The following is a 16,195-nucleotide window of genomic DNA, read 5'->3' on the forward strand; positions in this document are numbered from 1 at the left end:
TGCTGGTTTGAGCTGGTCCTTAGCTGATCATGAGCTGGTTTAACTGCTCAGGACCAGCATATGACCATCTTAAACCAGCTCAAACCTGCAGTCATGCTACATAACATACCTTACTAGCATATTCTGTTTTATTTTTCAACAGAGTATACAATTGTTTATCAGTACACCAAAAAAAAAAAAAAATGGTTACTACACTTTTACTAAAACCATGGTTAATTTCCATAAGGGTTTAGCAGTTTGTTTACATCTTGTTAGCCTTACTGTTAATCTTCCTGTTAATTAACACTTAAATGTTTCATTAAACTTAGAGTTTAAGTGCCTAAGCTTAACCATAGCATATTTCTGAAAGTCTTGGTTTCCTTACATAGAAATACTTCCTTAAATTACAGCTGTATTTTAAAGGAATGGTGTTAGCTTAGCACTCTGAGTTCATGGGTGGGAAAACCAAGCTGCTCAAGCCCCTTCTGTGCACAAGATAGGCGAAGCCCACAGCTATAGATCAGATCAAACTGTGATAAATGACCAGGGCTCAGGCAGGAATCCTCCAAGACTGTTTTGTGTAATTAGCTAACGAGTGAGTGGGTTTGATTGGGCTAAGCCGGGGAGATGCTATGTGCCTGTCGATTAAATGCACTGCTGGGGAGCCAAAAGCCTTGGCCGAGTAGAACATTACAACATTCTGCAAATGCATTTATCACTGACGGCACAAATGGAAAGCTCACATGCCAACATGTCTAACCTTCGAGTGGTTTAGTTGAATAAGATGTAGGAAGCGCCACAGAAACATGGAGGAGGCTGGTGACAGGAAATGCACATCGGTTTATTAATGCTTCAGTGCATTGTTCCTCCACAGATGTGGTTAGATGCTTATTAGATTGACAGCTGATTTCTTTATTTCTGTTTTGAGCAGCAATTAGATTTTGACTTATGCAAAGCCATTATAAAAGCAAACATTTTCGTTTAGAGCCTTTCTACAATCACAACCATGTGCTTCAAGTAAAAAGTCAGCAGTTGAATTATTATCAGAAAGCGTTTCCTCTGAAAGGAAATTATCATTTCGATTCACACCTGGACAATAAAGAAGTTCCTGGTTCACCTCGCGTTTCCCGTAGTACAGAGTTGATGGTGAAACTTGGAGAAACTTGGAGAATGACAGGCATTGTGGGTAACTGAATTAGCAAAAAGAAAACAGAAGTGACATTAAGTGTATGCTGACATTTCTTGGAGAGAAATGGGCAGCAAGAACGCTACATTTTCAAAGTCTGGTCAACGGCACTCCTTTCAGAGTAGAGACTGTTATTTATTTGTCTGTTGATTTGTCTGATATAGTGTGAAATAGTGTGTTGAAACAAAATAACTGGAAATATAAAAAAATGGCTGCATAACTATTTCCAGCATGAGCTAGAATAAAAGTGAATCCAAATAAAATAAAATATTCTACTTTCATGAAAAATAAGTACATTGTAACATGTAACTATATTTTATACTTTAAATTTAAGAGTATTTTACACTTTAGAATTTTTTGTCACATTATAGTGATGTGAATTACAGTAAATGTATTGTTCACATTATGGTGGGCTACTATGAATTGCATTGTCATGAAAATAATGTCAGTAGTCCTAAAAATAGGCTTCCTATTATTTAGGTGGAACAAGGACATTTCTTAACAGTTTTGTGAGATTCGCCCAATTAAGGTAGTTTTTTTTTTTTTTTTTGTACTTTTCCATTCATCTGTTGTCCTTCACACATTTACATTAAGATTTCTTTGAAATGAAATGAAATGCTGTGTGGTTAGCTCATGTCTTGTCACCTGATTATCCATCAACTGACCAATGTCAATGAATAGCACTTTGGATTTTTGAACATTGGTTACATACGACCACTTTCCCACTTGACTAGTGGCCAACTAATCACAGGGCACTGGTTATCCTTTCTGTCATTAAATTTCACCCCCTAAGCCACACAACCCTCCTCAGGCTGATTAATTTTCACCTTAGCATGTAGCCCCAATGCTAATTTAGTAACTCTAGGGAGGTGTAAGATTCATGAGCAGAGCCCACATATGCCATTTAGGCTCTGCTGAGAGAGGAAATGTCACCGTGTACTCTAGTTATGTTTATGCAAATGTGGTTTCCGGGCAGTAGAATGACCTCTTTCTACTCAAGTGTGACATTGACAATCTTTTTTCCTTCTTTCCTTTTACCTCTAATAGCTTTGACGTTCTCCTGGATTTTTAATGAGTACCCGTCATTTGTGAAGCAAGATTTTCGTCGATTCGTGTCCCAGGAGACAGGGAATCTATACATCGCTAAAGTTGAGCCATCTGATGTGGGCAACTACACCTGTGTCGTGACCAATACTGTCACCAAGACACGCGTCCAAGGCCCGCCTACTCCTCTAATACTGCGCAACGACGGTGAGAATGCTTGTTGATGTCTCAATATATACCATACATTCAATCCCAACTGCATTATAGAATTATGTATCTAAAAGAGATAAAAAAAAAGATAAAATATATGTAGAATGCACGTTTTATTCAAAGGTTAATAAGCTGTTTCTTTGCAAGTTTTAAGAAGCTGTTGCAGCATGTTTTGGTGCCTGTAGGCTGGCATTATGAACTGAAAGGTCATTGTCTTTGGCTGATCTAAATGTTGCTCCTCTCTGGATTTACAGTTTGATCACACACACACACACACACATATATATATATATATATATATATATATATATATATGTGTGTGTGTGTGTGTGTGTGTGTGTGTGTGTGTGTGTGTGTGTAATATACAACCATTCTAGTTGTTAAATTATAACAGCTTTAAGTTATTGTCTTTTATGAATTAATAATCCTAATAGTATTTTATTTATTTGAATAATTCCCCAGGGTATTTGATAAATTTATTGGTAAAAGTTTCATTTTTCAAGTTTTGGAGTAGTCAAAACTGCCCTTAATTATATTTATGCCCTTTTTACCAGAAGTTTAATTAGACGCAGATGCAGCAAAAAGTCCTTGTCAGCAAAATTTTAAAGAAAGAAATTAATACTTTTATGAAGAAATGACACATTTAATCAATCAAAAGTGACAAATAAAGACTTTTACATTGTTCTGAACTGACTTTTACTTTTCTTTTGAACTTTTTAGTTATTAAAATCGATTTTAAAATACGTATCATGCTTTTCAAAAAACAAATATATATTAAGGAGAACAACTGTTTTCAACATTACTAAGAAATGTTTTTGGGAAACATTTTACAGTGTTTTCTGAAAAGTTCATTTGACACAGAATATGTCCGAATTATGGTGAAAAACATGTTGTCTACTAACTTGATATTTGTATCAGTGGTTTATGACCAACATGAGCCACTCAATGGCTACTTTCACTGTGTGATCTCCAGGCACAATTTCAAACCCCATTGTAATAGTCTCTCTACCTGAGATGCTAAAGAAGGGGATGATTGCCTCCCCTCAACCTTTCCCATTTGGCAGCGCTGACATAAACAGCCAGAGCTAGACATTACAGATAAGCATCTCTGAGTCCCTCAGACAGCTTAGTTGCAAGTCCGATAGCACACCTCACAGAAACACAGAGGGAGATATCAGGGCTCCCTGCTATCCCAAAAGCCTTTCAGAAGCTACAAAATAATTCATGCAATAATAATGAAAGGGAAAATAAAAGATTGGCTGCTTGTGAAATTGCAATTTCAGCTGGCATAACTGATACCTTTTGTTGGAAATAATTGCAATTTTGCTTGTGACAGGCGATTAAATGTTTCTTTTTTATAGGTGTTATGGGAGAATATGAGCCAAAGATTGAAGTGCAGTTTCCAGAGATCGTTCAAGTGGCCAAAGGTTCAACTGTGCGTCTGGAGTGTTTTGCACTGGGGAAGTAAGTATTACAAAGATGTCCTCAATAGAAAGAGGATGTAATCAGTCTTTGAATTTCTTTTTGTGTTTGTGTTTTTTCCCCCGTGACTTAGTCCAGTACCTTCCATAAGCTGGCATCGGGTGGACGGAGTCCCATTCGCCCGTAAAGTGGACGTAAGAAAAACCAGCGGTGTGATGGAAATCCCTTACTTCCAGCAAGAAGATGCGGGCACGTATGAATGTATGGCAGAGAACTCGAAAGGAAGAAACTCTGTGCAGGGAAAGCTGTCTTTCTTTGGTAAGTTGTCTAGAGATGCATGAATATTTGAACAGCGAAAGCCACATGTCTCGTCCATTGAAGTGAAGGACATGATGCCTTTCCAGTCTTCAACCCTGACCAGCAGAAAATCAACTTAAAGCCAGATATTGTGCTTTAACAGTGCATCAAAATGATTAAAGCTTCCAGGTCGTAATGTCTTTAATATTTTTATCCAGATTAAAAAGATAAGAGGATGACCTTGAGCCTTTGTGTGTTCAATTTTACCAGATGGCACCGTGATTGGGATCCAATTTGACTCCAGATCAAAGCTGTTAAACTTACTATGCTTAGATGAGGGGCACATATGCCAGGAAAACACTCAGTAGAGCAGCATCTGGATCAGTGATTTTTTTTGTGTTTTTATCAAAAAATAGTCGTTGATTTTGAAGTATATTTGTAGACTCGGGAACCAACTGAACCCAGTGTTCAGAATTAAAGGCTGTGTGGAGCTTGCTTGTTTGGGTTATGGTCATGAATGATACTTGAAATCAAATGGCTTGGAGAAGTTATTATGTTGTAAGGAATAGGTTTCATAGGTATTTGTTTACTGTTCAAAAGTTTGGTTTTTAATGTTTTTGAATGAAGTCTCTTGTACTCACTAAGGCTGCATTTATTTGGTCAACAAAAACAGTTATATTTTTTATATTATTAGAGTTTTCAATAACTGCTTTCTATTTCAATATTTTTTTTAAATAAAATGTTATTCCTGTGATACCGAAGCTGAATTGTCAGCAGCCTTTACTCCAGTCTTTAGAGTCACACGAGCCTTCAGAAATCATTCTAATATTCAATAATTTGGTATCCAAATACCATTTCTTAAAATGGGCCATCAATTGCTAGGCCTTGGTTTCTAGCTAGTGTATTGTGACTCACAGGCTTATGAAGAGAAGCATATTAAATATGGACTTTAAAGTGAAGAGTTCATAACCTTTCCCCTTCACCGCTGTGTTGGCTCAATGGCATTGTTCATACAAGACAGCTACCTATTAAGTAAGTACCTGTAGGCTAGAGAGGAGTGGTATTTATCCTCCCCTTATGGGATCTTGCACTGACTCTAATGCTATACCCACATACCCAGTGGCCCATTTACAAGAATAGTCTGCAAGGAACTCGCTGAATGTTTTATTATCCCTGTAGTCTCATTGTTTATTTTCCAAACAATGTGGAATATGTGGGCGACAGGTTCCAGGAAAAGGGAAGTTCTCCTAATGGGCTTTCCAGATGTGCAATGAAGCGGTGATTTATAAATGTATTAATTAGATAAATAGCTGGTGCATATTGTAAAAGCTAATGTAATCCAGCCAAGGAGGCGATTTGTCGTAGGCATGGTTATGTGCTTTCACTCCTCAGCTCTCATGCCCAGTTCTGTTTTGGAGAGACTTGATATTTATGATAATTTGCCTAGGTTTTCGCTTCGCTTCTGCCGTTCTTCAATCATTGCCAGCCACGTCACACCTCTCCTCCTGTCTATAAGTCAACTGCAGTATAAGGAGAAGGAAATAGAAATTTAGCATCTGGTTCAACAGGATTACCTGCGGTTATTGAATAAGAGACAGGTTTTTGCATAGAAATAGCTCACACTAAACCAGCACTGATGTCATCAACAAAAGTATTGCTGAAAATGGTTTATGAAGAGAGTTTTGATTTTGTCAATGATAACGAAGACAAAATTTAATAAAAGTGTAATTTTAAATTATTTTAATGTGACAATTAAATGATTTTAATTAAGTGTTGATGAAAATGTAATATTGCAATACAGTTTTTTTTTTTTTTTTTTTTTTTTTTTTTGATGATGATGGAGAAGAACATGGACACTTTTTGTAAATATTGATACATTTGAAAAAGTTTGGGGTCAGTGAGAAATGTAAACTTTTATTCAGCGAGGACACAAAAACAATTATAAAATGTTACAGTAAAGACTTTTAGATTTTTGCAAAAGAATAATAAAACAAATGCTGTTCGTTTGAACTTGAAATTCATTAAATAATCCTGAAAAAAGAAAACATAAAAATGTAAACAGCACAACAATTTTAACATTGAAAGAAAGGATTAATTAATAACATATATGTTACTTTTTTTAAATTGTAATAATATTTCACAAAATCAATATTTTCACTGTATTGATCAAATAAATGCAGACTTTGTGGGCATAAGAGGCTCCTTTCAAACACATGAAAAAATACTGCTGAACTCAAAAATTTTAATGGTAAATAGTTTGTTTTATTTTTCCAGTTTTTGTCAACAAAATGTCATTTGAGTAATTTGACTAAAATTATTGAATATGACATGGCAAAATATTGACTATTAAATTTAATTGATTTAATCGAAAAAAAACTAAAAGTGTAAAATTTGTACAAATGAGCTTTGAAAATTCATGTTTCATTGTATTTTGAGCCAAAGAAATAGATTTTTTTGATGGTTTGAAATATGTAATTGAAAGTTTTGGAGACTGTAGTCTTTCCCCATTCAACTTTTTACTACATCAGATATCAGCTAAAATAGCGAAGAGTGAACTGACTTGCCTAAAAATGAATTCACTTTGGCCGCATTCATCTGCCAGTTATCCCTCATTCTATGCTTTAAGCTATTTATAATAATTTACAACACGCATTAAAACCACAGCAGGCATATAAAAAAGCAGCGACAGGTTGACGTTTATCCTTTTCACGGCTTTGGGATTTTTCAATGGCAGGATTAGCCTACGGACAGACCTCTTGACTTACCACTCAGATCTCTTGCTTCCTTCCCCTCTATTTCTGTTTCTGTATCTTATTCTCTTCCCAATGTTTTTCCCTTTGCCAGCCAGGTGATAAAAATCTGTAATCTTATTTTGAAGTCCCATGGAATTAGGCCTACGAGACATTCGTCAGCAGAGCGGGGGAATGAGGCGATCAATAAGTGTATCTCATGTTTATCACTTTCACTGGCAGCAGCAAAGCAGGAGGAGACACTCAAAGCCTTTCATTCTTTTTGCGTGCGTTGGCTTGATTACCAATTGCCCTCAAATGTTTCTGTTGCCTTCATTAGTCCTATTCCTTGCTTTGCTATAAAGATTGTGTACCTCTAACAGGTACACACATAAAGAGGGTTGTCTTAAAGATGTTTTTGTCTGTATGAGTGCCTTAAGTATCAGTATGAATTATTAAAGGGCTCATGTTAGTCAAGGTTTTTTATGCATGAAAACATTCAGTTAGTTTTACTTGACAATTTTTTAACACCATATCTAATCCTTAAAATTAACCAGACAAAAGGTGGATTTCTGAAGAATATCCTGGCCATGTACTGAAAGGAGAATGAGTGGACTAGATAATGTAAGGAAAATTTGTTATTTCATGATATGAACTCTTTAAAGAGAAAATAAATGGTTTGAATGTGGTATTTGGTAGGTAGGACTGCATTTAAGGTCACTTAAGTCTCACAAAAAGAGTTTCCCTACACAGAAAAACAGAGGTTCTTCTGTAGGGTACATTATGAGACAGAAAACATCTATCGTAATCACAGTATGCCACTGAATAAGCTTTCAGTTGCTATTAAGGATGCTGAGAGCTCATTTTGACCTCTCTACCTCTCATTCCTCTCAAGTTTGACTTGTGGGTGTGAAATGTTGAGAGTGTTTGTGTGCCCTGTGGGCAAGGCTAAGTCAGGCCCTGACTGCTTACTCTCATTTAAACAGTGGGGTTTAAAAGTCAATACTCTCCCAGTGAGTGTGAGATAGAATGAGTGGCAGTGACGAAGCGATATGAGCAGCGCTTAGGTCTTCAATACTGGATTTTTGACAGTTTGTGACTTAAATGTGACTGGTTTGCAGCAACAGGAATATAATAAAACATTCAGTTCACCGTAAATATGAAAACTGTTATCATTTGCTATTGTGTCGTTGTATCATACCTGTTTGACTTTCTTTTGAGGAATTGTTGTCACTCTTTTCAATGTAATTAATGCCTGAAAGATTGAGGCATTTCAAGTTTCAAAAAGGATGCAAAACATTTTGTAAGACCAAATGTTTAAGAATCAGTGGATGCTGTTTAAGATGTATTCCAAATCTTCTGGAGTCATGCATTGGTCTTAATAGCAATAAAGAGACTAAATTATAAGCTTTTCAATGATAATCATCCTGCTGACTAACATGAGAACCACATCAGCCCAACTCATGAATGATTCATTTAGACTGCTTTTGTGAACAAATGATTCATGATCTGACATCCGAATCACTCATGATTCGAACTGATTACTTCTTCCCATTTCCAATTACAATGGAAAACGGTCATCAACTAACCTTTACACTTAACAAACTTGTGTTTATATATTTTATTGTTTGTATGTATGTATTCTACCCATTTCATCTGTCTTTTAGTGTCCTTCTAGGGAAAATGCTCATAAATGATTCTCTAAATGTGCTCTACATCAATTAATTACTAGGTTTGAGTTACTTGCATTTAAAAGATAATAATCACTACAGTTTATTTATAATTAAGGCATAATTTACCCTAATGGTATTGGTTGAGGTAATTTAAAGTACTAGCTTTTAGACAGTACTAATATGTTAGATGTTATTTCCTTTCTATAACCACTTGTGGACATGTGAATCTGTTGGATCTGACTGCTGTTGTTTCCTTATGTGCCATTATTGTGATTACATCACACCATTTCCCACAGTTCATGGCTCTAATAATGTACAGGTCCACTTTGAAGGACACATAACAGGTAATAATCAAGGTTAAAGTAATTCCATGTACCTAGTCATTACCTCTGCTGTTGGTTGTTTCAGCCTCCCCACAGCTAATTGAAAAGCCCCAGGATGTGCAGAAGGCCATTGATGACTCTCTGGTGTGGGAATGCAAGGCCACAGGGAAACCCAAACCCTCATACAGGTGGATGAAAAATGGAGAGAACCTGGAGCCCACTGAGGTCAGTTCACCTCTGAGGTTTGAGGAAGGTCACCAGACTTTTGCAACAGTATACTAAAGATACCGACAATGACATAATAGAAATCGCATTCTAAAATTGTAGTTCACACACACACACACACAAAAAATACAGTTCTGTATTTCTGTATTCTGATAACCCTCATGACTCCTGTGGAACACAAAAGAAGGCATTTTAAAAAGATTGTTGTCCACAGGTTATTTTGGACCCCACTGGCCTTCATTGTATGAAATAATAATAATAATAATAATAATACAGAAGTTCTAAGCGGCCATGCATTATAATATTTTTTCTTGTTGTTTTCTCGTTATAACGACTTAATTTTCTCACTATCTCGACATAACGAAGTTCGTTTTCTCGTTATAACGACTTCATTTTCTCATTTTCTCGACATAACGAAGTTCGTTTTCTCGACATAACGAAGTTCGTTTTCTCGTTATAACGACTTCATTTTCTCTAAGAAGTTACAAAACTGCGCCAGCAGGTGGCACTATAGACCTGAATATAACTGATGCGGTGTTGTACACTATCCACTTTACTGTACGCGGACCTTCCTCGTGATCGCTATAATTTGTGCAGTCTTCATTACTGACATTTAATTAATTCATAAATGTTAAGTGCTTGAATCAATATGAATATTTTGTGTATTAAGTTCCTGCTAGATGCATGAGTTTCACCAACGCGTTCTGTGTCATAAAATAACTGCTTTATCAAAACCAAGGTTGACATCACTGTATTCTGTTTATCTACAGTAGGACGTGATTTAACGATGTAGGCTGATGTGCTTCTTTTCCTTATTACTAATCTTTATTGTTAACCATATTGATGAGAAATGTGATGTATATGTAAAATCCATAGGCTAATTTAATTCAGTTTTGTTCTATAATGTAATCGTTTTTTTCTACACACACACGCACACACACACACACTACACATACACATAGACGCTCTTTTCAAACAGAAGCTTGTTACACACATGATATCTGCTACATCATATAATGACTACTACAAATTACAAATTATATATAATTTTATTTCAAATAAAGGGAAAATGAAAAGTGAGTTTAATCCAAGCAGCTCTAATTTTGCGGTGTTGCCATTTAAACATGTTAATTACAAAAACAAAACGTTCGTTGTACTGTCTCTGGAAAAATCAACAGTGATTGATCAGCCTTTATTTATATACAGTATTGTAGACGTTATTACCTAGGCGAAGCTAAATTTGCTGAAATATAGGCTACAGTAAGAGCGCCTGCATGGTTGTCCATCAGATGCCTGTCAAAGTTGAGTTCGTTACTATAGCAACAGTAAAACTGTCATGTCGTTATAACGAGAAAACAAACTTTCGTTATGTCGAGATAATGAGAAAAATAAGTCGTTATAACGAGAAAACAAACTTTCGTTATGTCGAGATAACGAGAAAAATAAGTCGTTATAACGAGAAAACGAACTTCGTTATGTCGAGATAACGAGAAAAATAAGTCGTTATAACGAGAAAACGACTTTCGTTATGTCGAGATAACAAGAAAATTAAGCCGTGAGAAAACAAAAAGGAAAAAAAATTATAATGCATGGCTGCTTAGAACTTACGTATTATAATAATAATAATGATAATAATAATAATAATAATAATAATAATAAATAAACTAAATTTTTTATTTTTTTCTTCTGAAGAAAGAAAATCATACAAGTTTGGAATTGCATGAGTGCATGCATGTTAATTTCCATTTTTGAGTGAACTACCCCTAAATATTGTATTTGAAAATATAGGTTTAGTACAGGAACTACAGATTACATCAAGCTTATGAACTGTGCAATACAAGCTGTTGTCTTGTTTTTAGGTTATTTCACTGATTTGGTAGCAGTCATCACAGTAGATCTACCAGTCATGTTTATTAACCTTCTGAGACCAATGCTTTAGAGTGTATTCCTTAATGGCTTCACTATAACTGTCTAAATCAGAGTGAATCCCCTGGAGTACCTGATATGTCATTCCGCGGACCTTCTCTATAGGCCAGTACAGAATTATCGAAACGATAGGAATGGACAAAATTGAGAACATAAAAACCTTCAAATATCCACCATTTGTTCTGGCAATGAGAGGGAATAGCTCTCCAAAACTGCAATAAACTCAAGATGGCAATAGCTAGCAGAAAGCACTAGCAATACTCTCAAACAACATATTTTAAAGATTGAACCAACACATTTTCATTTCATACCGCTTCCTTTTTTGGGAGTTGGTCAAAGTTATTCTAAAGATGCTTGAAGGTGATTTGAAACAACTTTTGCAGCCCATTTACTTCCTTTGTGTGACTTTCCGGGATGTTTAATGTGGTAGAAAATGTAGGGGCTTGATTTTTATCCATCAGGAATTTATTGGATTATGAAAAATGGGCACTTCAGGGCTTTACATTTGAGTTTTGGAGGCTACACCTCTCCTGAAACACTGACAGCACAAAACTTCAGCAGCCTTTGTGAGGTCAATGAAGAGAAAAGTCATTTGATTTAGAGCAAGTCATGACATTTTTATGAAAGGCAGCCATTTTTTTCTATGGAATAACATGCTGTGATGAATTATGTACAAGAAGACCAGTAAAGTGCATCAAGTAAGTAAACAGGACGGTTTTGATTTCATGTCGACTTTAAATAAGCAGAAGAGAGGAGCATGCTAATTATAGCTGTTCTAATCATCATTAATGCTCATCATTGCTCAAACATAATTACTGGTTTACAACCCACAAACATAACCAAACAACACAAGCTCAAAATATGAAGGACATTTTAAAAGACTGTAAATAAAGTCAAATACATTTCATGAACATTAAGGCTTGATTTAATAAAGTCTTTTAGCTTTGGACGCAAGATGCAATCTCCCATGAAATCTCCAATCTAAAACAGCAGAATTTGAGCCTGTTTCCTTGAAGGCCATTAGCAGAAGGCTTATAAACCTTTACTGTGTCCTAAACAAGCTCTTATTGTTTTGTCTTTCTTTGAAATCCATTTAAACTATAGATAAAGTGGTGATAAACAGATATATGTCTCGACATTCTATGTACTATACAACCTCTCTCCACTGAGAGCATTTTACCCAGAATTCCAAACTCCGAGCACATGCAGTTATTTTTAGAGACTAGTAGCTCTTCAGAGCAACTATGGAGTGGTGAATAAACAAATCAGTAAACTACATGTAAATCAGCCTTGTTATGCGATGTGGGTGCTAACAAGACAAAAGATATTGATCCATTTAGAGACTGTTTATGTGTTCAGAGACATGGCCACTTGTCTTCCTTCATCTGTCACTCATTCTTTTTCATCTTTCACACCACCGGATTAGAATATCTATCAGCGCTGCATAATTAGCAGTCTGTCCATTTGATTGTTTTGCACTTTATTCGAGAACGGTTCCAACAGAATACGCCACAATCAGAAAAAGCTCATTGACATGCATTGGACCTCAGGAAATAATTGCTAATGCAGATTTTCCTGGTTATGGGCTCTACGTTTGTTGAGTGAATTTGTGTTTGAAATACCGAATTTGCATAATGATCAATGTTTTACTGGTGTGTTCGTGTGCCAAGGTAATTGCCAAAAGGTACACTTGAATTTGAAATTCAATAACATCTCTTTATTTTGCATTTATGGTTGTAAAAATGATTTGAAAAACCTTGCGCCTTTCTAGAAGCACGTCTCTTGTTTGTACTATGACAGACTAATGTCTCAAGGGCACAACAATCTCTTGATTGAATCATAGCCCTAGCTTACATTTTGATTCCGAAATGTTGATTTTCAATGTATCCCGGTTAAATGAATTAATCAGTGCAGAATTATTACAATCTCTAAATGTCACCGTAAACATCAGAGGTTTAATCAATTTAATAATAAAGGTCATTGATGTAACAAAAGCATGAGTTGTTGACTTAGACCATTTGTTATATTTTCACTGGGCTTAATCAATGGGGACCTTTCATGTTCTTTCTGCCTTATCAGAATGCAGCATTGCTAAGGTGACCAGCTGAAAACCTCTTCTTTGTAAACCATTATGACGCTCCAGTTGCTGAGAGAAGGAAATATGATATGAGGCGCATACCGTGTCTTGGCTAATCTAGTAATAAACGTGTCAATGATCTTGTTCACCCGTATCATTGTGCTTTTTTGATACCAGATCATACTACTTCCACAGAACATAGCTTATATTTGTAGTAGTTTGATTTAAAATGTCCCACATAATATAAAACAGAGTGTTCATAACAGCTACAAACTGGTAATGAGGCCTAACATGAACAGTGTTTTGAACGAAGGGAGACATTATCGTCTTTTCAAAGGTGTAGATTTAAATCAAGACTTAGGAAATGAAAATGTCCATGCAGCCGTGAACACGCACTTCATATCAGGATGAGATTTGCCGCAACTGTAGTCATGCATTGCGGTTTATGTCCTGACCCGATGGATTTCGAGCAGTGACATTGCCAATCACAGCATTTCAGTGCAGCCGTGCAGATGGTCCCCTCCCTCAGGTCCCGCCACTTTCTGTGCAGGCTTATTTGTCTCATATTATGCATTTGTCCTCCTTCTCTACATTTCAAACTAAACCATCAACACATATCTCATTCAAGCACAGATTATCCCGAGGACCAACTGCTGTTTTATATGCCGTGACTACAGTAAACCCTTTATTGACATTAAAGGATATTAATAAATGAATACTTAAAAAATTCATTCCCATGCCACTCCCATGAATTAATGACCGAAATAGTATGGGTTTTATATGTAGTCTAAATGGACCAAATCAAATCAAATCATAGAAATAAATAGAAAAGTTATAAATTAATAATGAAATAATAAAATAAAATAAAACATTTACAAATTTGGTAAAACATTTGTATACAGTATATGAACACATTTTACAAATATTGGTTTTATATGTTGTTGAACTTCTGAATTTAAAATTAAAACCTAATTGCTTATTTCCCCCATAATTAACATTTATGTGTACTGGACATTCAATTGTCTGTTAAACTGATTTGATCACAAACTGATTAATTCAGGAGCTAAAGGTATGAATGCCTTTATGAATCTGGAATCTTTCGCTCAGTGATTCGTTCAGAAAACTGAATCATTCATGAACAAACCACATGACTTTCTTTAGTTATGTAATCTTTTACTCTAACAGTTTGTTTGATTCATTTAAGAACACCACTACTGTGTTTTTGGGTGAGGGGGGGTGCTCAACAGTGGTCTCTTTAGCTCCATTTTGATTTTTTTTTTTTTTTTGGCAGATAAAAAAACAGACAACATGCAAGTTACTTGATATTATATGAAAGAAATACCATATTCACATACGTGCTGCATTGTTGTTAACACCCCGCACCCACCCCACACACACACACACACATTTTTTGGATAAACCGTTACATACGAAGCATAAAGGGCAAAACGTGAAATATGAAAGGACAGAATACACTAAGCCACAACAGAGAATGTTCTGCCACTTTTCATGCCACTTTTTAATATGAACCTGTCTTTTTTGAGCCTTTAAAATGTTGTTTATGTCTGTTGCAAGGAAACATGAGTAGGAAACTAAATACTCTCAAGGTGACTAAGACTGAAGGTTTATATATTTATTTATTAACACAGTATATATACAGATTGTATTACAGTGTCCTGGTGTTTTAAGATGTCTTTCCTATTGTTTTATACACTATATTCATCAAGTAACTTTGGTTAACATCAGAAGACATGCAGAATATATTCCATCACATATTAGAACTAGTATAAAGCTGTCAGATTTAAAATATTAGCCCAGCTTGTTTATAATGGCGGACATCATCCAGCCTCCCAACAGCTTGTCCGTGGAATACAGAGGCTTGAGCACTGGTTAAGAAGTAAACAAACCAGGGCTTTATTTCCATTTCATAAACATACAGATTTATTGCCATCATTTTTGAGCATCCTCCCTACGCAGTGTCTCGCATTAGTAATGAACACCCAGATTTATGACCGTTTCCATCAACCTCCAGGCATAATTTACCTTCCCAGACACGTTGTGCTTTTATGCAGATTAGCAATCTCAGTAAAAGACTCTTAATGGACATATCCTGTTTTCCACAGGAGAGGGTGCAGGTCATTAATGGCGCCCTGTCCATCACTCGCCTGGCGCTCTCCGATATTGGAATGTACCAGTGTGTGGCTGGGAACAAGTATGGAGAAGTGTACTCCAATGCTGAACTCAGAGTTATCGGTAAGTGAAACCTGGTTTATTGCATTTGACTGAAATATTAGTGTGGTTTGTAAATTGACGAAGCACAAAATAATGACTGTATTAATATAGCTTGCACTCTTTAACTCAACTATATGCTCCTACTAATGGCCACTTATGATTTGTATAATGTAAATAGATGTGTAATATCATTCATGGCGTGTACAAGCAGGCATTTCGTTCTCATTCGGAGGTGATTTTCTGTCAAAAAGTTTTATGTTGCCCTGCAGTGTTTGCATTTGTTCAAGAAGTCAAACTACAAGTGACTTATGCAAAAGGTTTCTACATATTAAATTGGGATTGCGATTGTCGTGGCCAGTATCATTACACCGCAGAGCTGTTTACTTGCCATCCACATCCACATTCTATTCACCCACGTCTTTCTTTGTTTAAAAATTCAGCCGCCAAAGTGGCCAAGAAATTGAACTAACAGGAGAATATTTAACAGTCCCTTACGCAAATAAAATAATTGAAGTGCCTTTTAAAAGACGGAGTGTGAAGATTGTAAAGACCGGAGAAATTATCATAAAAAAAACTCATTTGAGTGGGGAACGTGGAAAAGGAAGAGGAAAGAACATGACATTTTCCCTTTGTTTTTCTTAGCAGGGAAAAGGAGCGTGTGATAATTAAAGTGTGCCACATACGCTGAGCCTCTGCTCTGCCATCTCTGGTTCTACATCGTTCGTACCCGCGTACACATGTCTTCCTTTGAAGTACAGTGATTAGAGAGGATGTGCTCTGAATAGTCCTTAATCCTCGCGTCTGCGTACCTGTAATTATGATCAAATATGAATGGAAAAATTGGCCTGATGCATGATGGTCTTCAGTTGTTA

The 16,195-nt window shown here is 35.9% G+C and overlaps 1 protein-coding gene and 1 long non-coding RNA gene across 3 annotated transcripts in view; both read left to right on the forward strand.

The window, feature by feature from the left end:
- LOC128015874 (uncharacterized) overlaps positions 1–16,195 on the forward strand; it is a 327,822-nt gene that overhangs the window by 185,378 nt on the left and 126,249 nt on the right. The window lies entirely within an intron of this gene.
- Positions 1–16,195, forward strand: part of LOC128015866 (contactin-4-like) — a 131,464-nt gene that overhangs the window by 74,383 nt on the left and 40,886 nt on the right. For both annotated transcript variants that reach the window (XM_052600082.1, XM_052600081.1), the window contains exons 6-10: positions 2,213–2,416; positions 3,781–3,883; positions 3,975–4,159; positions 8,949–9,088; positions 15,215–15,344. In XM_052600082.1, coding sequence (XP_052456042.1) covers positions 2,213–2,416; positions 3,781–3,883; positions 3,975–4,159; positions 8,949–9,088; positions 15,215–15,344 — 762 coding nt within the window. The remainder of the gene's footprint in view (positions 1–2,212; positions 2,417–3,780; positions 3,884–3,974; positions 4,160–8,948; positions 9,089–15,214; positions 15,345–16,195) is intronic.

This window comes from Carassius gibelio, chromosome A6 (genome assembly GCF_023724105.1).
Source record: "Carassius gibelio isolate Cgi1373 ecotype wild population from Czech Republic chromosome A6, carGib1.2-hapl.c, whole genome shotgun sequence".
NCBI lineage: Eukaryota > Metazoa > Chordata > Actinopteri > Cypriniformes > Cyprinidae > Carassius > Carassius gibelio.